Here is a 25,134-nt window from a genome sequence, read left to right as displayed (position 1 = left end):
AGAGAGAGAGAGAGAGAGAGAGAGAGAGAGAGAGAGAGAGAGAGAGAGAGAGAGAGAGAGAGAGAGAGAGAGAGAGAGAGAGAGAGAGAGAGGAAGGAAGGAAGGAAGGATATAAGAACCGACGAGTGTGTGTGTAATGTAAGAGGGGAGTAAGGGAGAGGGATGGATGGATAGACGTTTTAGGTAGATAAGTATGATGAGAGAAGAGAAAGAAAGCTGGGGTATGTTATGTTGGTTGGTTAGTTAATAGGTATACACAAAATCCTTCCCTACTCAGAAAGATAGAAAGATAGAAGAGAAAGAGGAAGAGAGATCACTTAATACCTACTTTCCCAATCAAAAACACATACCAAACTAAACCGACACGCCCCCTAAAAAAACATACTTACCTACCTATCTATACATAAGGTATCTATCCTCATACAAGAATCCACCACTTTACTTTAACACACTTACACAACATCCTCTCTACCCACCCACCTAGCTACATCTATATTTAACATCGTACTAGTAAGGAGGCCGAACTTTATTCCTTTTTTTTCAAAAACGGAAAATATAAAAATATCCATGATCCTGCGATAGAGTGATAGAAGAAGGATTGTCAAGCATCGGAGAGTGATGATGAAGATATTTCAGGTGATAGAATGATAAGAATATATACATTCAGGTTTAAGAGAAATCGAAAGCTTCCATAACTGACTTTATGGCTAGCTAGGTTGTGGATTGGTGGGGAAGGGGGAAGGGAAGGGGAAGGGGAAGAAGTAGAAGGATGGCTTGGTGGAGGTTGGAGGGGGGTTGGTGGAGGGGGGTTGGTGGAGGGAGGGAGGGAGGGAGGTTGTTGGGGAGAAGAAGGAGCGAGATGAGATAGGGATGGGTGGTGGGGTAGAATTGAGGGTGTGGGATTTCTGGGCTTAGGAGGAATAGCGAAGAGTTTTGGGATATCAATAGAACAGCAGAACTCAAATCCAGAGGTACAGTAGTCATACAGTATATACATGACAATAAATTACTTTTACAACAGAACTATACACAAGAAAAGACATTACCTCCCTACGTCTCATTCGTGGCTACCGATCGCTCAACGACCTTCACCTCCCACGTCGACGCAACCCGTATCTCCGAGAGTTTCGCCTTAGCCGGCTCCTCCACGCCCTGGATCGGTAACTCGTCCATCCCGATCACGACGACCTTGCCCTCGGCATCGCCGCGCATCAGGTCTTCGTCGCTGCCCCACGTATCGCGCAGCGTGTGGCCCGGGGCGCTGGGCCGCCGCGCGAAGCCATCGAGCTCCGTGACGCCGTGCTTGTACTTCGCTTTCTTGTAGCCGCGATCTTGTAGCAGGGAGCCGAGCACGACGGCGTTGGCGGCGGCGGTCGAGATGAGGATGTCGAAGGAGGCGACGAGGGTGCGGAACGGTTGCGCACCGTGGTGGGAGATCACTTTGGGGATTTGGTAGAGGGTGACGATGATGCCGAATAGGGGGAGGGCCATGCGGAGGATGATGCCGAATTTCCTGGAATTTGTTAATAGGATGACTGATTGACAGAATGAGTGCGTACCTCTTTTGCGAAAGCCGGGATCTCATAATCATAGGTATGGGGAAGGCGACGAGTGTGAGGTTGGTGATGATGTTCATGATGCCCATGGTCAAGAGTTGGGCGTAGCCTTGCCGGCATTTAGGGCCAGGGTCCGGAATTACTTGCCAGTAGTGGGAGAAGGGTTGGCAAGCGGCGAGGTCGCTGATCACTGTGGCGACGAACGTCACGGCCAGAAATATGTGCAGGTACCGAAGCAGTTTCTGGTGAGAACGTTGCCAGACCGATTCTGTCAACGTGCGGAGAAACATGCTGACACTGTATTTGATTGCCCAGAGACTATCTTGTCAGTATTCGGCCGATTATGGGAAACGGACGACTCACCATACAGCGTACATTATCCTCGAAGCCAACACCAGGCGACTTCCAAGTTCTCTATGATGAATATCCTCCGCGGTCAACCCAGTAACCACGGTATTGTTGGTACCGTACAGTAAGATGACGTGTACCAGAGCCATACGGATGAAGAGGGGTATAATAGCCAGCAGCATGATCCCATCTTCAGCGTAGACCCTCTCCGTCCTGATATATCTCCCGCAGATGCGGAAGAGGATGATGGTGACGGCATATACAGTACACCACCAGCTCACAAGAATCGAAGGCTTGTTCTCTCTCGAGTCTGTTGGATCGGGAGCCGGACTGATGAGGTGGAGCAGGTCCATCTTGTGCTACTCCGCTTGACTACACTTGGCTTGAAGTGATAGCGCAGAGGGTGGGCATGCTGTTGATATGGAGGATTGAGACCCGCGTACAGATGTTCGCCGGCTGTTGAAGATCTGTGGAATCTTCATAGATAGTGATAAGACACCGTCATGCTCGAGTTGATGAATTGTGATGAGAGAGCCTATCAATTATCCAGGAAGGCTTACCAGGACTGGACACATGCGAGAAGAAACATCACTCGTTGCAGGTACGAAATTGATCTGGACGATGCAACCTGTCACTATGCAGAATCCAGGGGGAACAATGCGGCCGACATCGTACGACGGAGAGATTTCTAATCTTTAAAGAAATGGCGGCATACGAGCGGTAGAAGCAGAATGGAACGCAGAAAGCGGGAGCAACTACCTGTATGAGAGGGACAAGATCCGAGGTATCAACGCCACGGGACGCCACTGTCCCCCCGTGTAAACACGGGAGAAGGCCGATTGAATGCCGCGTACGCGAGAGCTGTTGGTACCTGGCATGGCATATCTGGTTGGAGAGATACTCGGGGGATTTAAAAGAGGCTCCAGACTTCTGGAACGAGGGGAGGTCGAGTGAGGTTGAGAGAAGGGCGCGGGACGACTTGATTGGCGTGCCTTGACGCCACCTGCACAGTACTCTTGCCAGGAGACCTCTAGACGAGCGGCGCAGACTGCCAAATGGAGGGAAGAAGAAGAAGCTCGAGGTAGGATAGGCCAGAAAGTCGGATATGGCTGGATAGGAGGAAAAGGTTGGATTGGCTGGAGTGGCCAGGGCGGGGGACTCTTCGCATGATCGGCTGGGTTATTCTGTACAGGAGACTTCCACTGTAGACCCGGTAGAGCCTGGAGACCCTGCAGAACATGCTATAGGGCCGTGTGAACCCTGTAGGGTGCTCTGCGCACTGTTCTCCCTAAGGACTCGGACGTTCGAACGACCTTCTCGATGCATCGTGAAACGGGGACAGGGCCTGACACTTATCTGCGCTGCCTGCGATACCCGTATAAAACCGTGGCGTAGACTGGTGGCTGAGAGACTGATACTGTGCCGTGGTGGTGTTGCGAAGGCCCTGGAATGACGGTCGCGATGGCCCGGATGATCGCGCTGGTTCACACACGGCCGGCACCGGATGATTTGCGAAATGGTTTGAATAATTTGATTGACTTGACACTCGAGAAGTAGAGACTGCTGAGGTCTTCCAGGGTTGTGGGCGAATAATGTCGTGGGCTCTCCAGGCACGCGCGAGACAGCGCCGAGGATCGACGGGAGGTTGGCGCTTGTTATTCGCGGGGAGACGCGATGGGGTCCGCTGGGACGGGGGAGAGGAGGATGTAACGAGCCAGTCAGTTCGATATTCCCGGCTGCCCGCTATCACATCAATAGTTCGAGTGGAGAGCGTTCTGGCTTCTGATCAGGGCGTGGACAAGTTACAACAGAAGGACGCCCATCGAGAAGTAACAAAAGCCATGTTGTCTCGATCCCCTCGCTCCCCCTGTCAGCCCAGGCCAGCTAGTCTGTCGCTGGAAAAAGCATCTTCACCGCATCTGCCCACACACACCGTACGCCCAGCGCCCTGATGCTACGACTACTGCACTGTCTACACCCTATCCTGTGCCCCGAGTCCATCACAATCTTATCTCCCCGTATTGTTACGTCTTGATACCGGCCCGAGTCCTGCCTCCCCCCCGGCCCCCCTCCCTTGCTTCCTCGCGTGTCCAGTGTCCAGTGTCCACCGATTCCAAGACTTCAACATTCGAACCTTCAAAGCTCGAGAGCCCAGACACACAGCTCTCCCCTTCGATCTCCCTCTCCCCTGAGATATCCAACCGACACTGCACACCGGAGTACCGCTGTACTGTACAGAGGTACCTCCCGTCTGGTGTATACATATGGCGCGTTATGCCCTAGTCCTATCCCCCAGATTTGACTCCCCCCGCCAGAGAAGATGGACGATTCTTACAACATGGAAACAGCGACAACCTACCCGGCCTCGACCTCCACCGTCACGCCGCTCGTCGAGAGACCCGAGAGAGTGAGGAGGCTCCCCAAGGCTTTCGATGGCTTCCGGAGTAGCGCGACCAACAACTTCATCCCGCCCGTCATCCCTGGCCAGTATGGAATCGGAGGCACGTTTGACGCAAAGCAGGCCGCCTTCAACACGGCAAACACTCCGCTGGTCAAGAAACTGAAGGGCCGTCATCTCCAAATGATAGCCATCGGGGGGTCAATAGGTAAGCACCTTATCTCGCTGTCCTGCCAACACAAAAATACGGTGCTGACAGACCTAGGTACTGGCTTGTTCATTGGCTCAGGACAGGCTCTGGCAACTGGAGGCCCAGCGTCGCTCTTGATTGCCTTCATCATCATAGGAGCGGTCCTGTACTGCACAGTTCAAGCTCTGGGCGAGATGGCCGTGACGTTTCCGGTTGCTGGCTCCTTTTCCGCCTTTGCTACTCGCTTCCTCGACCCTGCCTGGGGGTTCGCCAGCGGGTGGAATTATGCTTTACAGTGGTTGGTTGTGATGCCGTTGGAAATCATGGCCGCGACCATCACCCTGGACTACTGGAACTCGCCCATTCCGGGCTGGGCCAGTATTACCATCTTCTTGACCATCATCATCGCAATCAATCTCTGCGGTGTCAAGACATATGGTGAAGCCGAGTATGCGTTTTCTATCTTGAAAGTCACGGCAGTCATTGGCTTTATGTAAGTATGAACGACCTCTTCCACCCCGACCCTATTGACCAACTCGCAAAGTATCCTGGGCGTCGTGATCAACTGTGGAGGAGATCCGGACACTGGTTATATCGGGGGTCGAAACTGGGTAAAGCCCGGTGCCTTCAACAATGGCTTCCGGGGGTTCTGCAACATTCTCGTCACCGCCGCATTTGCCTTTTCCGGAACAGAACTGGTAGGGCTCGCCGCCGCCGAGACGCATAACCCGAGCAAAGCTCTCCCCACTGCCATCAAGCAGGTCTTTTGGCGCATTGCTATTGTAGGTTTCTATCATAATCGCACGCGCTGGCAACATACTGACAGCAAGATATAGTTCTATATCATCTCGATGTTGATCATCGGCCTCATCGTCCCTTATGATAATCCTGACCTGCTCAGCGTCAACGACGTCGCTTCTAAAACCTCCCCATTCATCATCGCGATCAAGGATGCCGGCATCCAGGGTCTGGATTCAGTCATGAACGCCGTGATCATGGTCGCCGTCCTCTCCGTCGCCAACTCGTCCATGTTCGGCGCGACGCGCACCCTCGCCGCGCTGGCCGAGCAAGGCCAAGCCCCCAAGATCCTAGGCTACGTAGACCGCAAGGGCCGACCCCTAGTCAGCATCGGCGTCGCGTCCGCCATGGGCCTGCTCTCCTACCTCTACCTCTCTCCCGTCCAAGGGCCCGCCTTCACCTGGCTCCTGGCCCTCTCCGCGCTCTCCAGCATCTTCACCTGGTGCTCCATCTGCTACGCGCACATCCGATTCCGCAAAGCCTGGCTCCAGCAAGGCAACCGCCTCAGCGACCTCGTCTACCAGTCCCCCGTCGGCGCCATCGGGTCCTGGATCGGCCTCATCAGCCTGCTCCTCATCCTCGCCGCTCAATTCTGGGTCGCCATCGACCCCGTCGGCGGCAGCAACTCCTCCCCCTCCCAGATCGCCTCCAACTTCTTCGAAGCCTACCTCGCGCTCCCGGTCGTTCTAGCCTTCTACGCTTTCTATAAGATCTTCTACCGCACCCCCTTCGTGCGGATCCAGGATATCGATTTGATCACCGGCAGGCACGAGTTCGAATCTATGCTCTGGAGGGATCGCATGCGCCAGGATCGCTCGACGTGGCCGCGCTGGAAACGGATTTATAAAACTTTGTGTTAGTTAGATTAGTCGTTAATTGTTAATTGATATATATATATATATATATATATATAGGTACACTATGTAGATAACATAGTTGTATACTAAGAATTCGATATCCCTTTGTGAGAGCGATAGTGGTGTGGAAAAAGGGGGGGGTGCTACTTAAATAGACCGGACCGGACCGGACTGGTTGTCCGTTTATATCTACCTAGTCAGGCACATAAGGTAAGAAAGGTACATCAAATAGCCAGGTACGCAGGCATACAAAATAGATACCTGAACGAGTATTTCTTCAGACGACAACCTTTTTTTTTTCTTCATCTCCATACACCAAGCTACCTACATACATATATCTCTTCAAATCGCAGAGAAGTAAGTAGATCTTGGACGAACAACTAACATCCTAAAGGGTATCTATCTCTCCAACTACCACCACATTATATTATCATCCCAAATCCGATTCTTGCTTGAGTCCATGAAAATTCGTATCGTTTTCTTCTTCTTCTTCCGCGCGCTACCTAACCAAGATGAGGTAGATAGATCGTTCTAGATAGAAATTACATGACGACGCAACAACCGCTCAGTTTCTTTAAAATCTTCGGTATCACCTTTATAGCCAGCTCTTCCAGCTCGTCGTTTTCGTTATTAGTTTGTGGAGGAGGAGGGGCTTGGTAAGTAGATTGTTGATGTGATTGTGCTGGCGCGTAGCCAGGTTGTTGTTGTTGTTGATAGCCGCCATGAGACTGCTGCTGCTGCTGCTGGCCTCCTCCTCCTCCATGGTGGTTGTGGCTATTATTATGCTCAGGCGGCATGACAGCAGGGCCGCCTTGCAGATTGATGTAGATGCGGCCGGCATTCTCTTCGGTCGCGTATTGCAGACCGAGTTCTTGACATACTTGCTCGACTCGAGGTTTGATCTTCTGGATGTGGTTTACGGAGTGGTTGCCTTTCCCTACGATCCTGATTGTTTTTTCGGAATCTCAGCAAGGAATGACCTCAATGTATCCCTCCTAAGGTAGGGATGGGAGGGGCTTACACGTGTAAATGCGTCTGGCCATTCTGCTGCGCGTATCGAATCCTCTGCTCCAGGATACGTTCCGCCTCCTCGACAAACTGTCCGTGGAGATCAATCGTATCATCAGCCACTCTTCCCGGGGCGTTATTCTCGCGGAATATGTAATCCGACGCTTGCTTATTATACATATCCATCTTGGCGGCATGTTGTTTTCCCTCCTCCGAGAGCTCGTGCGCTGCTGCTCCATCGCCGCGTTCGTAGGCTTGGTGTGCCTATCTCGCTGGTTAGCTAGCTACCTTACAATGCGTTTGTCAAGAGAGGGGGAGGGGGGAGCTGACTCTGTCAAAACAACTAGATCGCTTCGCAGCTTCTTGTCGTGCGAGATCGCGCAGTCGGTCATATTCAGCTTCCGCTTCTCCGCTCTGATCATGATTGAAATCTGCGCCAGCTCAGTCAGTATACATTACATATCCGAATGTGCGAGATTGCAAGGGCCTTGGCGGGCTGGATGAGATGAACTTACTTCGAGCCCCGATTGTGGCCATGGCATATGAATTCGACGACATCGTGAATTGATCGTGATGATGATGCGACCGAGCGGATATCGAGGGGAGATAGGTATATAATTGAGATTTGTTAAAGGAAGGGCCAATTTGAAGAGTAGCTTTTGGGCATCGCCCTGGTAGCCTTGGTGTTGTTGCTAGCCTCGATTTTAGTCAGGGCCAAGGCCAAGGATCTGCAGCAGGGGTTCCGCGCCGGCGATCTCGTCACGGTTCAATTGCGACACGGTAAAAGTCGCGACAATACTGTACAAGTGAAGGCTTCTCGCAGCAAGTTGCTGTTCCACGGGAGATGCTCTAAAGTATGGGCAGTTGAACCTTTTGGAAAGCAAGATATTCTCTGGGGTATTCCCCCCTCATTTTAGCTGTCTTGAGACGATCAAGATGTCAACCAGCCTGCCCTTCAGCAATTAATCAATTCTATCTGCTGTGCCACTCGATTGCAATTCATGGATATTGAAAGTTAGCATATTCGGATGGGCTCGCAGTAACTAGGCCGCTACTCACCCAGAATGAGCATGTATGCAATTTATCTTCTGATACTGATTCGAATATTCTATCTAGAATAGACCCAGGCGCCTCGTGCCTTGCCATACAAGATCTCCACAGTCTTCTCTACCTTCTTGCGCTTCACAATTGCGATATCAAACCCATTCACAGCAACATGGTTATTTACCCTCTCAGACCGCGTATCTTTATGGGTCTTAGTGAAATAATAATGGTCATCATTAATGCGACCCTAGGTCCACGAAGGGAAATGCACTTGCAAGAAATGCTGTGCATCTGAGCTGGAGGAAACCTGAATAGGTCCAAGATTATGTGAACTTTTCCTGAAGGATGAAATAAAACCATGATATCCACGAGGTATGAGACGAGAAGCAAGGACTGTAAAGAACCACACTTCAAAAAATGAAGAAGGCCAACAGCCAAGGGTCATCAAATTGAAAACTTTTGTAAACCACCCTATTATCATATTCTTCTCTTTGTGATCAAGCACAGAGTTCTGCATTAAGTCTTCCGAACCTCATCATTAACAACCCAACCCCGTGAAGAACATAGCAATACCTACCCACTTTCCCTTTAATCCAAGCTCCCTTCTTTCATACATCAAAAATCACCCAAACAGATCAATCAAATCATTGATATACTCCACGATCTCCACGTCCCTTCTAAGCACCTCATTACTAGTCCCAAAACAACCCGTCTCAGCATACATCTTCATCTGCTGCTCAATAAAACTTCGATCCTGTGTATTCTACCTCCCGAATTAGCTCTCCTGCCTAATGTCAAGAATTGCCCCACTTTCTTCTCTTTCCCAACTCTACAACAGCAATCAAGAAGGGATAGTAAGTAAAAGAATGAGAATAAAGCAAACCTACCGACGACCGACTCGCCCACAGGCTCTGCAGCCAACTTAACTCGTCACGGACCCCGCTCTGCGCATCCCACCGCCATTTCATCTGACGCTCCTGAATCTCATGCAGGAACTGGACAGTTGCGCCTAGGAACGCATGGTATTCTTCAATCACCATCTGGCACTCCACCGCCTAGTTTTCTTGTCAGAATCCAGGATATGAAGAGAGAGGGAGGGGAGGAGATTACTTGGGAAGAAGAGGCGGAGGAGATTGGGGGAGAGAGCGGGGTCTCAAGCGCAATGAAGAGCTCCGAACAGAGGATTCGGAGCGCATATGTGATATTCTGGGAAGTAGAAATGGTGTTATTAGATGGTTCATCCATTGTACCTTTCGGCGCATTCATATCTAGAAAGCTGGAAAGGACGAAGGGATTCGACATGCGACTTACATCCTCAATCTCCCCTCCATCTTCCTGCCCACTTCCCAAATGTACTTGCGGCGTTCCTGGTAACTGTATCACATCACCTTCATCGGTAATGCGATCCCGGCATTCATCTGTTAGGCTGGTGAGATCGCGGATGGTATCGAGGGTCACGAGGGCAAGGACCAGGTGACTGGATAAGAGCAGGAGAAAGATTTTGGGGAGATACATCAAGGGCGAAGTCCCGTAATTCTAGTCGTTATTCTCTCGTTTTATGGTTTCACTTAAACGCTGCAGGAGATCATGGTTCTCTGAATACGTGACACTTAGACATAGGTAGAGGTGAGGTGGTTGGTTGCCTTGACCTTCGCATCCTTCAATATCACGTGACAGACCTCGTAGCTTTCAGTGCGGCCACCAGTGAATCTGAGCAGGATTGGCATGTCAGTCTGAAGAAAAAATGATTTAAAATAATAGATGCTTGATATATTAGGCAGTAAAGCTGCCTGTGGAACTAGAAAATGGATCATGTGATCGTCTGAGCCTCCCGATCCCTTGATCTCCATCTCTCTTACCAGGAAAAAAACCCACAGAATAATAGATCACTCTGCGAGTCCGTTCACCTGTCTCTTTATCAAACCAGACCTCTCACTTCCTCATCTCTTCTCCTGTTCCTCACTCATTCCGTCTTGCAGTCTTGTCTCTCCTCTCTCCCCATGCTCTCTGCACACTTCTCTGAACCGCTCACTTCATCTACTATTTTCTTCCAGAGAGTAGCTGTTTTTACTCCTATTCTCCTCTTCTAGGGTTCCAATCTTACACTTATGCAACTTCATCTTGTCTAGTCCCGGAGAATTGTCGTTACGCCCTTATACGCGACTGTCCATTCACTTCATCATGAGGAAAACTTTGGAGCTGCTGTGTCAAAACGTACCTTCTTCAAGCACTAAAACATGTTCCCAATTGCTACACTACTCTAAGTATAAAAAGAGTTATAAAACGAGCCCGCCACAATATACCCATGCCTGCCTCTTCTACCCGTCAGAGACTGAAGCTGAAAATATCCCGTCCGACTTAAGAGAAAGAAGGAACGTCTTCACGTTGAAATTATACAAGGAGAGTCCGAGAGAGCCTTCCACAAGAGCGGGAAGAAAGGACTTTGATAATAGGACCCTCGATTATGAAAGAGAGGATGAGGGACTGAGGCATGTGAAACCTTCACTTCGAAAGTATAACTAAGGGTAGCCAATCAAGGGTTTGTACTTGAACAGAACTGAGAACCATCGTTTCAAACAAATCACCGTGAGCAGGAGGCACAGAATGACATCAATCGTTTTATTCAACTACCGTCAACTACTGTGGACCAAGCAGCAGCAGTTGCCCGGCCGTCGCACCATCACCACCATCTATCAATCTCTTCTCTCGGATCGTCCCCTCTCCACAACTCATAACCCATGGGCGATATCATCAAACGCTAGCAAGTCAAAAGCAACAGGCAGCCAGCAAATCGGCCCTAAAATGGGACGTCGTCGTCGCTATTATATGACACTAGCAAATTCAAAAAACACAAAGAAACAAGAGGCGGGTCTCAACAGTTATTAACTCCCGAATGGCCATCCATGAAGGAGAATCTGTGCTCAAGGAAAAAACAAAGGAATTCAGAAAACAGTGTCAGGGCGCAAAATGGACGCAGCGAAGCATATAGAAACGCAAACCGCTGCTATCATAAGCAAATGTCTATCCTTCCTTCGCTATCCATGCTTAGGCCCGTGGGAGGTGAGCGTCGCCGTCAGAGAGCCAGGATCAGATCTGAAGAGGTGTGACTGCAGCTATTATTGGTATAATAAAGGACCACCATATTTTTCAAGATGAACGCCGTGTATCCGATTCAAGGAAATGCTGACTATGCTTTCTATCACACACAGCTCGATCATGCTGAAAGTGATTAGATTAGGCCACAAAGACGGAGGTTCTCCTGGATGATGATATCTACAAATGTTAGCAGAGCGTCGGGAAGTACATAGGGTACTGATTGAAGCGCTTACCATTGACGGCGGCCATAACAAAGCGAATTTGGGTGGTGTCAGTAGCGCAGGTAAAATGAGTGTATATTTGCTTGGTCTCGTGCTGGTTCAAGCTGACGAAGCGGTTCAGGATGTAGTCACAAGCCAGAGAATAATCGTCACCTCCTTCGTAGTCTGGGAAGTAGTTCTTCATCGGGCTGACGGGGAGCTTCTCCTTGAACCGATCAATCTTGTTCAAGAACAAGATAATCGAAGTCTTGATGAACCATCTCGAGTTGCAGATCGAGTCGAAGAGTGTGAGGGCTTCCTGCATACGGTTGACGGTCTCATCTTCGAAGAGAAGCTGGTCGTATTCGGAAATAGCGACAAGAAAGAGGATGGTTGTGACGTTCTCAAAGCAGTGGATCCACTTCTTTCTCTCTGAACGCTGTCCTCCAACATCAAACATACGGTATGTGAGGTCTCCAATAATGAAAGTAGTTTCGGTAATACCAGTGGTCTTGACACGCGATCGTAGAACGTCTTGGTCGTTTGGCATGTAGTCGGGCATAGCGATTCGTTCGATGTTGTCAAAGTAGCTAGACACATCAGCAACGTGGCTCAACAGGCTGTAGAGGAAGTTACAACTTACTATCGGGCAGAGTCGTTCAATTGATACTCTCTTGATCGCTTGAAACAATCCTGGACACCGGCGTCCTTCCACAACTGCGAAATGGCATTTCCGACCTCAGGAGGAAGGCTGTCGCCCTCGATCTGTTGGGGTTGCATGAAGATGGTCTGAACGTGGTACTCTGCACGCTGATCATCCAGAGGAAGCTCAAGCGACTCCATTGCCTCGAGGATGACACGCATCGACTGGACAGTGTTGCTAAAGATGATCTCCTTGAACGACTCTCTCTCATCGCGCGAGTAGCCGCCCTCATGGATGAGCTTCATCTGCTTCAAGATCGTCGACTTCCCAGACTCACCAGCACCTATTTAAGAGTCAGCGATATACGACGTAAGTATTGTGCTCCCCATGGACGCACCCAGGAGAAGCATCTTGATCTCGTTGCGCTGCAACATCTTGTCTCTCTTCAACTGGTTCTCGATCTCCTCATTGCGGAGCTTCCCCTCCTTCTCCTCGGTGCTCATGCCACAACCCATCTTGGCAGAGTGTTATGCGAGTACTGGCGATGGATTGAGGTTGCTGTATGGGATGATTAGGAGTTGAGGTTGATGGTCGCAGATGGGCCGCTGGGAAATGCGGTCTGTAGCGAAATTGTTAGCGCGCGAACTTGACACTTTCAGGAACGGCTGGACAGTGAATGGAAGAGACAGCGACCGGGCAACAATAACGATGTCGACACGGTGCCCAAGGATAGGATATGAATAGGATGGAAGGAGTCTCTGGAAAGACGGTCGCCCGAGAGCCCAATGTCTTCCAGCACTGCTGTTGGGTTGGGCAAGGCTCCCGACAGATCGTTCGGCGGCTAGCTGGCGGGTGCTTGGGGATAAGAGGGCGGTTCCTAGATCTTGCTTACCAGTATGCGATAGACCCGTCACTCGTCTGCAGAACAGATGCAATGTTCCTCGGCCTCAAAAGTTCGCAGAGCGTATTGAATGAGGGTGTTTGCAATGTGAGATACGACTGAACGGCTGAACGACAAAGGGACTTGGGGGAGATCGGAGATGTCGGTAGCGCGGCGCTGAGATTGAGGCTGGAGCGATAATAGGCGAGTGAGGCGTGTCAGCTCGTCGATACTAATGAAGTGAGAAAATAAGAATAAGAATGAACACAACTTGACATGACAAGATGTCCAAAAGATGCTCCCAGTTGTCCTGAGAAGAGATGTCACGGCCCTGCTGATCTGGTCAGCGCTGGTGTCCCGTGCAGTACTCCGTAAGGTACAGAGCGTCGTTCTTGTCCTCTTTCTGGTGCTTACATACAGCACATCTAATATGCTTTACAGGTACTTCTACGGTTTGGCTATAAGTAATGCTCCGTAGGCTCTACCGATGCTACGATAGGGGTATGGACAAGGGGTCCACGAATAGGAGCGCGGCGCCTGGGCCAAAGGCGTATCAGATATCCGATGCGGCCCAGCGAACGGGATATTACTATGGGTCCTGGCCCTGGGTCCTGGCAGCAGCAGCGAAGCTCTTGTCTCAGGAGTCAAACGGCTTCCTTACCACATCGATGGCATCGACAGCCTCTCCCGCCTCGATGAGAGCCAGTCTTTCACTGTCAGCAGAAGGATGTATTGGCCGCAGGACCTCTCCCAGAAGCTATGAATCTGAACCAGAGCGGAAACGACGTTATGGCGGCTAGATCTTTGATGGGGGGGACCTGGGGTTGTACTCCGTACAGTACGGAGTAAGCCTCTCCCACGAAAATAGGGGTACATACCTTGGAGTAAGGTACTTTGCAGTTTGTACCATGGGGGTTTGCTACAATAACGCGGTACATGTACCTGCTACTACTGTACCTAGGCCTTAGGTACACAGTATGGTCGGAGTGTACGCCCAGTTTAAGAGCCTTCATCACCTTATGGTTTGTCTTTGACGCTCCTCCTCCTAGGGAATACATACGGCTTACTGTACCGAGGGATGTCGCACTGTCGGTAGGAATTATGTGACTTATGGGGTGTTACGCTTCCCATTCTAACACGACGAAGGGATATTATTATACTACATAGGTGTGTATATGGCATACTGCACACACTCGATAACTTATCGCCGTAAAGGGGTTCGCTCGAACGAGTCTATCCCATCATCTGATCCCCTCGATCTTTCTTTGACGCTTGCTGCGCCTCGTTACCTTCGACTCTTCGAGCCTCATCCTTGCCGCTGCATAAGATTAGTGAGACGAAATGCGGCGGACCCGTCCAATGAGATCTGCCATATGCTATGCTCACTCGCAGAAAGGAGACTCAGGCGAGGTTGACTGCACCAACGACGGAGACTTACTCCTACGGGCCTACGGCAGTCTGAACCGTATATGTGTCCATCGGCTTTGAGAACCCCGAAAAAAAAGAAAACCGTTGGAGATTTGCCCCACGGCAATAATGGCATCATCCCGCTTGGCTGCAACAAGGTTCAAGATTCTTTGATCCATAGCAAGACGAGATTGAAGGCTCCATTATCCATGCTGCCATGTGCTGGAGAAGGGCTAACGATCAAGGAAAGGGGCCTTACCCGCGATTCGCGACTGGCGAGTCAGCCTCAAATTAGAGCTCATTTTACAACGTTGTATTCTAGAATAAAGTGTGGATATCGCTTCGATACAAATACGGAGTAGATAGTCTTCACATCGCATGGAGAAACGAAGCCACGGTCGACACATCACAGGAAACGCGTTACCTCACGGTATTAGCCGGCGGTACTACTTGTACAGGAGAGTAGGATGCCGCTGCATCTCGAGGATAAAGCTGCGGCTGCGTGCTCTTCATGCATATATATAACTAACACACCAACTGCATGTATGTGGTCCTTGGATTTGATACCTGTGGCCATCTGCCCCTGAATTGAATTTCCTAAGGTGCAGCCAGACAACCAAGGAGAAGCCGATCAAATGTAATGTTTCTATTTGAGAACAAGGTTTCTCCCAAGTCTCAGAAGCTCTCATTCTTTGTTCCTGTCTTCAATGCGGGAGCCCAACCCCCCAACCTCAAGGATTCAAGTGAGCCCATGAACTTCTGCGACAGTGTGCAACACAAAGTGCACATGCTTACCTAGCTGGCACGGAGGAGAGAGATTTCCAATGCAAAAGTTTGCGAGGGCAATATTTCTTTCCTGAAATATAAATCTCAAACGGCCGAAACGAAAACGTTTTTTTCTCAATCTCCTGCGGTATCCTTTTTCCATTGTAGTCGATGACAGTTTGGATGGAATACCTATTGAGGCCGGATAGGGAAGGGGCGTTTCTGTGCTGAGCGATCTCCAGAGCAAGCGCATCATGAACCGCCATTCCTTCTGTTATACTCTTAGATTTGTATTGTTTCATTCAAAATAGTTGCCCTGTTTACCTCAAGATGTCCTCTACAAGCTCATCTTGAGCACGCATTATCATTAAGCCCGAATCTCCCTATTACGAATCCGACATTCCACCTCCTCGATTCCTCGATATCATAACACTGCCTTCATCCTCAACACTCACCTAGCATCGCTATATAATCCTCCACTTAGAAATTTCGCTGCCCCCAGCATTTTTCGAAATGTCCGCCGGCTTGCCACCTCGCCACCACCTCGACACAACCGTCTATACATCCATCCCTCGCCCAAGCACTCTTCCTACGTCTGCAGACCCCGAAACGATTTGCAAGATGCCCTTCGCTCAGTTCAACCGCCCTCGCAACACCGAAATTCAGGTGCAAGCCTCGCACTTCGAAATACTCGCGCTGCTCATTTCTATGATGCTTCTAATCATTCCTCTAGGGTGGCTTGTCTCGATCTATGTTGCTGATAGCATAGTTAAGGGAAATACAAAGCAGAGGGTGAGAAAGATTAGGAAAGGCCTGAAATTCGTTGGTGTACAGACGACGAGACATGTGATGGGACCTAAGCAAGAAGGACTGCAGAGCGCCCAAACAACCGACGGACATGGCCAGCAAGCTATAAAGGAGATTGGAGGGTTGTTTGGAGGACACAAGGCGGTGCGGTTTGTAGAGGAAGCTGGGGGAGCGGTAATGCCGCCTTCTAGCTTTCTCGGAGTAGACGGCGCGAATGATTCGAAGATTGCCAAGCCATCAGCAGGACGACAAGAAGAGCGTCGTCGAAAATCGTCCCGGCAGTTCGGTGGGAAGGTTACCGGTAGGAGCAAGAAAACTGTGGATGGGAGTGAGGGGTTAGTGATGTCAGGGCCGGAGATGGAGGGATCTATGGAAGGGTTCGGGGATAAAACTAGATTGTTAAGGGGAGCAGAAGAAGAGCCCTTGCCTTCGGCAGAGGGAACGCACTCCACAGATGAGCCTCCACCATATGAGGATGGGAGGGGTTCTGTGGGGGTATGTAACAGAGGTGTTAAAGGCATGAAAAGCTGTTACTGCTGCTACGCAAATAAGGGAGGATATATTGCCCTAGAGAGTTGAAGGATATTGGGAACCTACGAAGAGAAGGCCCTACAATCAGAAAATCGAACTGGTTAGAGAAAGGTAGAAACTTCTCCAAAGTTACCGTACGCAGTATGACCTAAATGCTGAGACCAACAATGGCACGATTATGATTCTTTCCTGGTTTTCCATTCCTCTGCTGCAATATAATTCTGTAACTCCCTAGCCATAGTTCAATAACTGTTCGCCAGTGTAAATTACTGGTCATTGTCTTAGTAACCAGCTTTCTGAGGAGCACGTGAGCAATAGAATCAAGCCATGTCGACAGATACGACAAAGGCAATGGACGAGAGAACATGCCCTCGATAGAGCAATACTATGGGAGGAAGAAGTTCGGGTTGAAAGGAGGCAACAGGCCCTTATGCTGGATACCCATCCCTTCCAGGAGGCTAGGAAACCGGTATCGACGGACGTGATGTAAATCGCGGGCTGGCTTCTCACTCTTGCACTCTCCTAGCAACAGATGTGGACGTACGATTACTCCTCCTCAAAACCATGTATTCTTTTGTACAGTCATACACCATCCACCCATCACTCTATCTCTATCATGCATCTATCCCTCGTTATCCCCTCCAATTCACGGTCTCTGGACCCTAACACCCTCCTTTCCGCTTCTCAAAAACGACGAATTGCATTCCTCATACGCACGTCCAGCACCGAATCCCAAGCCAACAAAAGCAGGCCACGCTCTTCGTTTGAATAGGAGAACCGAGAAGACGACACCGAAGGACAGACCCAATGAGGAGCGGATTAGGAGCGAGGAGAGGCAGTGATCCCACTATTCATCGACCACCGTTAGCCACACACTGTATCACTGCAATTCCGAGCTTCGGAGGGTAAATTGACGAGTAGCAGGGCTGGCTCAGAGCTTACCTTCTCGTTCAGCAGAGCTTCGGAAACAGGCTTGCTGGGTCGCGACACGGCGGGAGGAGCAACCGACGTCTCTGGCATGTTTGCTATTACCTGAACTGTATTATTAGAGCTCCGCTATGACTCTACGAGAGCGATTGACATACCGCGAAGGGTGGCAGATAAATGATTGGTTTAAGGAGGAGCTTGGTTTGTATGTCGACTTCGAGGTGTGACGTTCCGGTTCTGGCCTTGAGTTTTGGTGCTTCACCGAGAATTCCCTTCTACCGAATGGGGAATAGTGGATATCTTTCTGCCGTGTTATTTTTTGTATGCCTTGAAATTGTCGAGAAAAAGTGTCGGTTTCTTGGAAATTTACGACGTAACTACGATTTAATGGTAAGATTTTCTTGAGAATTATTGGGGTTGTGGGAAATACTGAAGCTAATGGATTTTCGCAGGCGTCTACATCTCGAGCTGCGCAAGAGAAGCTTGCGGAGCTGGAGAAAGGCTCTGCTCCATTCGAGGATCAGCTTGTCGAGGCCGTGAAATTTATTGGTGGTGGCATAAATTTCGATGGCAAACACGGTTTCAAAATAGATGATCCTGGGAAACAGCCCAACTCTGCTGCCTTCCATGGGCGAGAAGAGTGGTTGTTAAGATGGCTCTTGAAGAAATTGCAGGCTCCGAAGGATGATATCCCCAGGAAAACACCTGCCTCATGGCGATTGCTTGCCCATCTTTTACAGACTATACCCATTCCGAATGCAGCACGAATACTCCAGGAGCGGAAGTTTATGGCGATTTTGCGGCAGACGTTGGAGGAGGCGCAAAAAGCAGCAAGCGACACGAGTAGGAGTATATCAGGAGACAGAACATCTTCGGACTCGACCTTGGTGGAAGAGACGTCTTCGAAAGTATCAAGGAAGCGGAAACGGTCTGGAGAGCTGGTCACAAATCCCACCGGCACGGGTGATCTTGGCTTAGGAGAATTGCTGGAGGCCATTTATGAAGCCATTGCTGGCATGCAACGTTCTACGAATGTCAACCTTGTGATTGTTGAAAAGGGACGAAGTGCTGCGTTCACAACAGAGTACATGAAAACAGTCATGAGAACCACTGCTGAAGAGGCCGCCAAAATTCTAGGATTGTGGCTCTCTCTATCCCGCATACTGCACAGCCAACGTGGAGTACGTGAACCTGTGGGTGAAACATGGCTTTCTCAATTTCTACAAATATGGGATTACCACGCTCCAGGGACAGATGATTTGATGCAATATTCCCTTCACTGCTCGCATGGCCTGATATCCCTACTTAAAGCCGTCAAATCAGGAGAAATTCAGAATCAAGACTGGCTACCAATACTGGAAGAACAGGTTGCGAGGAATATTATACTTCCAGCAAAGGCTGCAAATCTCGACGATCCAGAATCAGATCTTCTGAACACTCTGACGAGAGTTTCTATCATACAAGACTCTGCAAATGCGCCACTGCAGTTTGAGGTCGCAATTCGGTCAATCCAGCCACGTGGATCTCGTAGGCGGATGCCACATGATGATGCTTGGCTTCAGACAGTTTTCGATACTTTGGTGAAAGCCATGCCAAATACGAGATTTGAGCAGAACAGCAAGGCTATCCGTTGCATGCTCCATTGTGCGATAGATCACAAAGTAAGCCTTGAACTGCCAGCCCTACGTTCCATCACCTCAACATATGCTCTCTCTGAAGGAACGACCAATTGGGATCTACTTCATACGATCATTATTCTTGATGCAAATGTCTTCCTTATACCGGACGAAGAGAAGAACCTACTGCAAGAAGTCTTGACTCGTATCACAACTGCTTCAGTAGATCCATCGTGGTCAGAAATATCGGGTCAGGTTGTCACAGGAGTTGTGGTACCTCTTATGAAAGAATTCGCAAATGCACGCGATCTCTCTGGTTTCATTCACCACTGGTTTGCTCAACTTGTTGAATTTGAGAGACTTCGAAAGGCAAAACGAAAACAACCATCAACGGCGATCTTCAGTGCTTGGGAAGATGAGGCCCTCCAGGTGGAGCTCTCCAAGCTCCTGGAACCATCACTGACGCTCCGCCAAATTACTGATATCCTGGAATTCTTGAATGAACAGGTCGCTAAAAGCCCTGATGCTGTGTGCGTGATCCTAGAAGCCATAGCTAGCTCAATTAGCCATGCAGAAGTCGTTGATGCCGTTCAATTACGTCTTTATCATATCATGTTCGACAATATGAGTTCAGAAAAGTTGGATTCGCGATACAAATGGCGATCTTGGAGAATCCTCTCGAGATCATTATCCTGGATGACGAGTTCTGGGCTCAATGAAATAGTGAAACTCTGGGAAGAACAGGCGAAGCCATTTGATTTGCTCTCTGGCAGGCTTGCTACTGGTCGACTTCTCGAGGCTGGTGACGGGAATACCATCGACCTCGAAACCTTAGAATCTCTCCGATGCATATGTGCAGCTTGGGAAACGGTTGAAGAATGGAGTCCATTGAAAAGCCTCGCAAAGCCGTCGATGCTCAATTTCCTCCAATGCTTGGCTCGCGACATCAAATCATTCCTGCGAGATCTTCGGAAATCGCGACAGCTAGGCGAGGAAGTATGCGGCCCTAACTTAAATACACAGTATAGGGGCATGGGTTGGATGTTGTGGTCCTGTGTACGATGTATATTCGTTGAGTATCCAAAAGTGTTTGGGTAAAGACACCTGACTACCTAGTTATCATGATCTGTTAGCTGACTTTAATAGGCTCGGCTTAGAGTTACCAGACAATACCTTTAGGGAGATGTTGCAGAACGTGTTCTGGATAGCATCTGCTTCTCTTCCTGGTGTTATTCCTGGTGATTCCAACACCTGGCTTCGCACAAATCCAGACGCTTTTCCTGGCCTGTGGGTGTCCTCATTGCTTAGCCCAGCCGTTCAAAATAACGAAGCCCTTTCCGGTACGTCGAAACAAAGCGCCCTCTGATGTTTACATAAGGAGCTAATTTAGTCCAGGCCAAATGATCGATATCATGCTACTCTCCGAGACTAACATAGAAAACCCTTTGGTCAAATCCCCAAACACCAATGCCTTCTCCGTCCGCTCTTTGTTACAAATACCCTTGGATGTCTTTTCGAGGAAAGACAGAATACGTATTAGGCAATCCTGGCTTTATGCTCCCAAGGGTCCCGGCGAAAAGGAAGATGCATCTCAAAGCCCTTCATATGAATTAACAGCACTGAACTCAGAGGTGCTTAGCCTGAAATCCAGGATTATGCAACTCCCTCCTTCCTACGAGGTTAGCAATGGTTCATAGTGTACACACTTTTGTTATATGCTAACAGGCTTTAGGGAATGAAATATGAAGATCTCATCCACCTCGCTGAGGCCCTAGCCAACCCAAAGGTTCCAATTTCAAACCCGCAGGTAAACCTTGCCGAGTTCAAAAGACTCGCCGAGTTGACTCTGTTGTAAGCATCCTTCTGACCATCGCATTTCTGGATACTAAGAGATTTCTTAGTCATATGACAGCAAACCTCGATCAGCCTCGAAGCCAAGAATACGTCTCGGACGTTATAAGTCATATTCGGGAAAAGAGCAAAACGGGTTCCGGAGAGAAAGTTAAACACAAGGACCGTTGGAACTTTGCCTTGGTCACCCTATTACAAGTCGTTCTCACAGCCCTCTCAGCCAAAGCCACAGCCCTCGACAGTCACGGTATCATCAGTGACAGCGAATTGGAGAGCATTGCGGATCTTATCAAGAAATCTCTCCTCGCTCAGTTGAAACGTCTTCTCGAGAAAGGCAAGAAGTCTTCTAAATCGAGCGACGAGAATGGGAAAGATCTTCAACTTCTCTGTATAATCGATGCTCTATCAGCACTGAGCGTCGATGGGACTAAGTTGGCCAAGCTTGCTGATGAAGTCGAGTCGTTTATTGCATCGCTTAAGGAGACGGAGCATGAGGTGGCAACACGGCTAGCAACATTCATGTCTATTCATGCTCGTGATGCTGATGGGGAGCTTCTTAATAAAGAGCTCGCGGGTGACACGTCAACTATTTACGGCAGGCAAGGCATTTCTGAGAAGGTTACGGCTCTTGCCAAAGGCAAGAATCAACAACAGAAATTGGACCTGCTGAAATTGACTTTCGGAGATGAAATGGTTGGTTTGTCACAGTTGGACAAGCTGCTGGCCGCCAGGCAGGTTATTATGACATGTGAAGGTTTGTTGCTCCTGGCTCTTCTGCGATCCTAAACTAACCACTTTCAGACTCTCGACGATCCTCGAAGGATGATGAAGATGATGAAGAAGCTTTTGATTTATCAAAAGCATATTATATACTTTGCGATAAACTATGGAAAGCAACTAGTGTTCGTCAGTTTCTTCTGCTCAGTGAGACGATGGAAATGATGCTTCGAACAAAGGTATTATAACCCCTAGTGCTGCGTGCAATTCTCCTCTAACCGTTACCAGGTCCGCTCAATATCCCAATGGAATATCGACAGCACGCTCGGCAGTATCACCATCATCTGCTCCCGAAGCGGTCCTTCCCTACGTCCTATCCGAGCCGGCACTATATACCTCCATCTCTGCCACCTCCTCCAAGCAGTCCTCACCGAGCATCGCCTAAAGCTGCAAGGCCATTTCCACCTCGTCGTGCAGTGCATGCAGGCGCTCCTCCGCTGTCTCTTCATCCCTTTACCACACACCAGCACCAAATTTGCCAAGCTCTTCCCCACACCCCCTTGGCTCGCTTCCCCCCGCCACCAACTCAAGGCTTTGCACGCCGCCGCTTTCACCCGGCTCGTGACGCTGATCTGCGATCCCAGTGTGTCATCTGTCGCCCGAGCCCAGCACAATAACCTCACATCCGCGACTGACAAGGCAAAGCGGATGGCGGGCCAGCACATGCAATTCGTGCTCACGACCTACATCAAGTTCCAGCTGGAGATGCGCATGTTGCCGGAGGTGAGGGAGAAGATGGTCCCCGGCTTGTACGCGATCTTCGATACCACAACCCCCGAGATGAGGAGGATGATTGGTGATGGCTTGGATTCGAGTGGACGCGCTGTGTTCGGCACTCTGTACAGGGATTATTTGAAATTCGGAAAGTGGAAAGGCTCGTAGTCATATAGAAAGATCTAGGCTTTCTGTATTTCACAAACAATTGTCTCAGACTGTCTATTTTAACAACAAGTGTATTCCGTAACTGACCATCGTGACTTGTTCGATATCCGAGACCCGCGCATCTCAACTAACTTCATCCCTCCCCACTCTACTCCCTTTCACAAAGACCCTACTTGATGCACAACGACCGGTGGAGAATAGGTGAAGTGACTACCTACTCATCCCTCCACCCCTCCCCGCCTCTCAAGCCTTGGGTATTTCCCATGCTTCGCCTTTTATCGCCAAGCAGATAGGTAGATACGGGCTATGATAGGACCCACCGATTTCCTTCCCATCCGCGAGCCGCTCGACGTTCTCAAAGCGAGGCCGCGGATATGATAACGTACCTATACACTAGAGAACTACGAGGGTTACGTACAATATGAGAGAAGGATTAACTTTTTGTCCGAAGTGATGGAGAGAACATGTCTGGTATTTGAGATGTATTCAGTACAAGCCAATCATTAGATTTACTCCATAGTAGAAGCAAAGTGTTGATGGCCATCGGTAGACTATCTACTAGAAGCACAACATGAGTGATGACAAATTAACAGCAGAAAAAAAAAGGGGGGTTAGCTCCCATCCATCCCGTCATTAGCGTCGTAGCATACAATATGAAAGTGGTGAGCTTGATAGCTGACGAATCCAGACAAAAGTAAGGTGTATGCAAATCCTTCAAATCACGTCCAACATCCAAACTTGAGCCGGCATCTAAGGAATTTGAGGAAGATGAATTGCCCCGCCATATGACAGATGCTTTAAGCAAAGTCCTCTGTACAGAATCTCAGGGACTTGCCACTCTTCGACAGCCTTTTCTTCTGCCTCGTCCTCTAAAAAAGCCTGGAAATATAACATTTCCCTTTGGCACTGATCGAGCACGTGATGAGTGCGGAGACTGTATGGTGTGGCTAGGTCGAAGAAGTCCGTATCTCTGCACCAACATGGACCGTCAATATTATGATTTTCCACCACGAATGACAGCTCCTTGAGATTCTGAAACTCTAGGATGAGCGCCTTGCCATGTGAACCAGAGGATCTTTGGAAAAAAGTCGAGCAACTAACTCCATCTATTGCTAGCTTTTGTACTTTCTTAATGCTGTCCGGGCTCTTGGACTTGGCAACAAACTGATATTTCTGGCTGCATGAGCTGTAAAGCATGTGGAGGGTGTCGAGTTCGAAATTGAAGTAACACTGGTTCAAAGCTTTCGGATGCTTGAAGATAACCTCATACTTCTTTAACACTTCCTGTCTAGATTCCTGGCACACGTGTAGGAGAACAGGCATCTCTGCAGTGAATTCATGATCGCCTCTGCGACCGTCGCTAAGGAATCGGACATCGACCCTACGTGGTCCGGGCATGCTCAGCTTCCATATCTTGAGACGTAGCTCAATCGGGAGCTTAGGGAAGAGCTCGAACTTCGAGAGCGGGAACACAGGCGGATAGGGAGCGGTCAACTGCGCGGTCAATGCCCTCCACGGAAAAGGAGCCGGATCAGGCGCGTTCTCCATAGTTGGAGCGCGTAAGGGCATCTTGGATCGCAAGGGGGAGGTACAATTGTCCGAGTACTCTGAATCTATATGAGTGTGAATGGAGAAGGCAGAGTCAAGCCAAGTCTTAAGCTTACCAGAAGACGGAGATATGGGATGGCTGTATCAACTACCTCTCTTGAAGAGTCCTCGGGGTCAATGGATGGTCGGCAGTTGGTGATTGCTAGTAGAGGTTGACAAAAGTGTGAGATGTCGAAGATAAACGCGTCTAATCTCACAGGCGCGCGTGAAGTAAGTGAATTGGTCTTCCAAGGAGGGCAGGCGCGACCTCGCTAAGCAAAAGGGGCAACTACTCAAAAACAACAACATCGTCAGAAATCTGGGATAACAAAAAGCAGCCAAATGAACTTATAGCGATCAAAAACAAGAAGATAGTTCTGACAATAATGATGTATATCTCGGCGTCTAAACAGAAGAACATCCTATCTCAAGTCAAGATTCGAAGTCGAGGCTTGTTCGTTCTCCTCGCTTCTATCGTCAACTTGGACTTGCTCCAAATCAGATCAAAAGGTTCAATTTGGCTTAACCTATCTTCACCATCCCCTGGCACGCGACAAGAGCCATTAAAAAAATGCGAAATAGAACAAAATGGCAAAAGCCTAGGGCCGCCCTTTCGGGTGACTGTAGAAGATCCTATGGTTGGGACTTTTAAAGCCGCGAACATGTGTCGTCCTCAACCTTGGGACAGCTCGCTGTCATCGTCAACCTTAATCACCACCCAGTGTGACTCTGGGGTTTCTATGCTTGGCGTGCCAAACTAGCCTGTTTGCCATATTTGGTGACAAGATTCCCTAAATTCAATGTATGAACCTACTTCCAAGGTAGCTCAAACCCCTGCGATATGTGTCTTGAACACCACTTGAACAGCTTTCCCAATGTGTTTTCTTGTTGCACAGACTTAAGAAGTTTGATTGGCATATACTTATATGAGAGTTATATAAGAGTAAAGTTCAACTCTGCTTCCAA

The 25,134-nt window shown here is 49.2% G+C and overlaps 11 protein-coding genes across 11 annotated transcripts; 5 read left to right on the top strand and 6 right to left on the bottom strand.

Annotated features, from left to right (window-relative positions):
- Positions 1 to 1,050: 1,050 nt before the first annotated feature.
- M430DRAFT_94689 (hypothetical protein) lies at positions 1,051 to 2,257 on the bottom strand (the record flags this gene model as incomplete). The annotated part of the gene is made up of 3 exons (XM_024869852.1): positions 1,051 to 1,513; positions 1,560 to 1,874; positions 1,920 to 2,257. 3 exons carry the CDS (start codon positions 2,255 to 2,257, stop codon positions 1,051 to 1,053), a joined length of 1,116 nt encoding a protein of 371 aa, XP_024723700.1.
- A 56-nt stretch (positions 2,258 to 2,313) lies between these two features.
- M430DRAFT_198410 (hypothetical protein) lies at positions 2,314 to 2,628 on the top strand. The gene has a single exon (XM_024864164.1). It carries the CDS (start codon positions 2,408 to 2,410, stop codon positions 2,594 to 2,596), a length of 189 nt encoding a protein of 62 aa, XP_024723699.1. The 5' UTR covers positions 2,314 to 2,407; the 3' UTR covers positions 2,597 to 2,628.
- A 1,614-nt stretch (positions 2,629 to 4,242) lies between these two features.
- Positions 4,243 to 6,150, top strand: M430DRAFT_96534 (hypothetical protein; the record flags this gene model as incomplete). Its single annotated transcript, XM_024869970.1, has 4 exons — positions 4,243 to 4,510; positions 4,568 to 4,985; positions 5,037 to 5,274; positions 5,329 to 6,150. 4 exons carry the CDS (start codon positions 4,243 to 4,245, stop codon positions 6,148 to 6,150), a joined length of 1,746 nt encoding a protein of 581 aa, XP_024723698.1.
- A 232-nt stretch (positions 6,151 to 6,382) lies between these two features.
- On the bottom strand, positions 6,383 to 7,785 carry M430DRAFT_63724 (hypothetical protein). The gene is made up of 4 exons (XM_024869075.1): positions 7,671 to 7,785; positions 7,486 to 7,586; positions 7,169 to 7,419; positions 6,383 to 7,092 (listed from the first exon to the last, which is right to left on the bottom strand). The coding sequence occupies exons 1-4, from the start codon at positions 7,711 to 7,713 to the stop codon at positions 6,690 to 6,692; spliced, it is 798 nt and encodes a 265-aa protein (XP_024723697.1). The 5' UTR covers positions 7,714 to 7,785; the 3' UTR covers positions 6,383 to 6,689.
- Positions 7,786 to 8,622: 837 nt separating this feature from the next.
- M430DRAFT_39234 (hypothetical protein) lies at positions 8,623 to 9,803 on the bottom strand. Its single transcript, XM_024867301.1, has 4 exons — positions 9,511 to 9,803; positions 9,310 to 9,405; positions 9,087 to 9,254; positions 8,623 to 8,962 (listed from the first exon to the last, which is right to left on the bottom strand). Exons 1-4 carry the CDS (start codon positions 9,712 to 9,714, stop codon positions 8,822 to 8,824), a joined length of 609 nt encoding a protein of 202 aa, XP_024723696.1. The 5' UTR covers positions 9,715 to 9,803; the 3' UTR covers positions 8,623 to 8,821.
- A 1,625-nt stretch (positions 9,804 to 11,428) lies between these two features.
- On the bottom strand, positions 11,429 to 12,653 carry M430DRAFT_15834 (hypothetical protein; the record flags this gene model as incomplete). Its single annotated transcript, XM_024863334.1, has 4 exons — positions 11,429 to 11,472; positions 11,529 to 12,085; positions 12,139 to 12,481; positions 12,536 to 12,653. 4 exons carry the CDS (start codon positions 12,651 to 12,653, stop codon positions 11,429 to 11,431), a joined length of 1,062 nt encoding a protein of 353 aa, XP_024723695.1.
- Positions 12,654 to 13,313: 660 nt separating this feature from the next.
- Positions 13,314 to 13,818, top strand: M430DRAFT_24939 (hypothetical protein; the record flags this gene model as incomplete). Its single annotated transcript, XM_024865164.1, has 2 exons — positions 13,314 to 13,459; positions 13,497 to 13,818. The coding sequence occupies 2 exons, from the start codon at positions 13,314 to 13,316 to the stop codon at positions 13,816 to 13,818; spliced, it is 468 nt and encodes a 155-aa protein (XP_024723694.1).
- Positions 13,819 to 15,995: 2,177 nt separating this feature from the next.
- M430DRAFT_32930 (hypothetical protein) lies at positions 15,996 to 16,607 on the top strand. The gene has a single exon (XM_024866258.1). It carries the CDS (start codon positions 16,040 to 16,042, stop codon positions 16,574 to 16,576), a length of 537 nt encoding a protein of 178 aa, XP_024723693.1. The 5' UTR covers positions 15,996 to 16,039; the 3' UTR covers positions 16,577 to 16,607.
- Positions 16,608 to 17,174: 567 nt separating this feature from the next.
- Positions 17,175 to 17,647, bottom strand: M430DRAFT_133252 (hypothetical protein; the record flags this gene model as incomplete). Its single annotated transcript, XM_024862288.1, has 3 exons — positions 17,614 to 17,647; positions 17,471 to 17,560; positions 17,175 to 17,375 (listed from the first exon to the last, which is right to left on the bottom strand). Exons 2-3 carry the CDS (start codon positions 17,546 to 17,548, stop codon positions 17,175 to 17,177), a joined length of 279 nt encoding a protein of 92 aa, XP_024723692.1. The 5' UTR covers positions 17,549 to 17,560; positions 17,614 to 17,647.
- Positions 17,648 to 17,814: 167 nt separating this feature from the next.
- Positions 17,815 to 22,653, top strand: M430DRAFT_198323 (hypothetical protein). Its single transcript, XM_024864163.1, has 8 exons — positions 17,815 to 17,845; positions 17,908 to 20,165; positions 20,218 to 20,411; positions 20,467 to 20,750; positions 20,804 to 20,922; positions 20,973 to 21,676; positions 21,724 to 21,878; positions 21,928 to 22,653. The coding sequence occupies exons 1-8, from the start codon at positions 17,843 to 17,845 to the stop codon at positions 22,579 to 22,581; spliced, it is 4,371 nt and encodes a 1,456-aa protein (XP_024723691.1). The 5' UTR covers positions 17,815 to 17,842; the 3' UTR covers positions 22,582 to 22,653.
- Positions 22,654 to 23,189: 536 nt separating this feature from the next.
- M430DRAFT_272486 (hypothetical protein) lies at positions 23,190 to 24,155 on the bottom strand. The gene has a single exon (XM_024865559.1). The coding sequence runs from the start codon at positions 24,148 to 24,150 to the stop codon at positions 23,332 to 23,334; it is 819 nt and encodes a 272-aa protein (XP_024723690.1). The 5' UTR covers positions 24,151 to 24,155; the 3' UTR covers positions 23,190 to 23,331.
- Between the last annotated feature and the right edge of the window lie 979 nt (positions 24,156 to 25,134).

This window comes from Amorphotheca resinae, assembly GCF_003019875.1.
Source record: "Amorphotheca resinae ATCC 22711 unplaced genomic scaffold M430scaffold_2, whole genome shotgun sequence".
NCBI lineage: Eukaryota > Fungi > Ascomycota > Leotiomycetes > Helotiales > Amorphothecaceae > Amorphotheca > Amorphotheca resinae.
The sequence above is the reverse complement of the archived record's forward strand: the minus strand, read 5'-3'. Positions and strand labels throughout refer to the sequence as shown.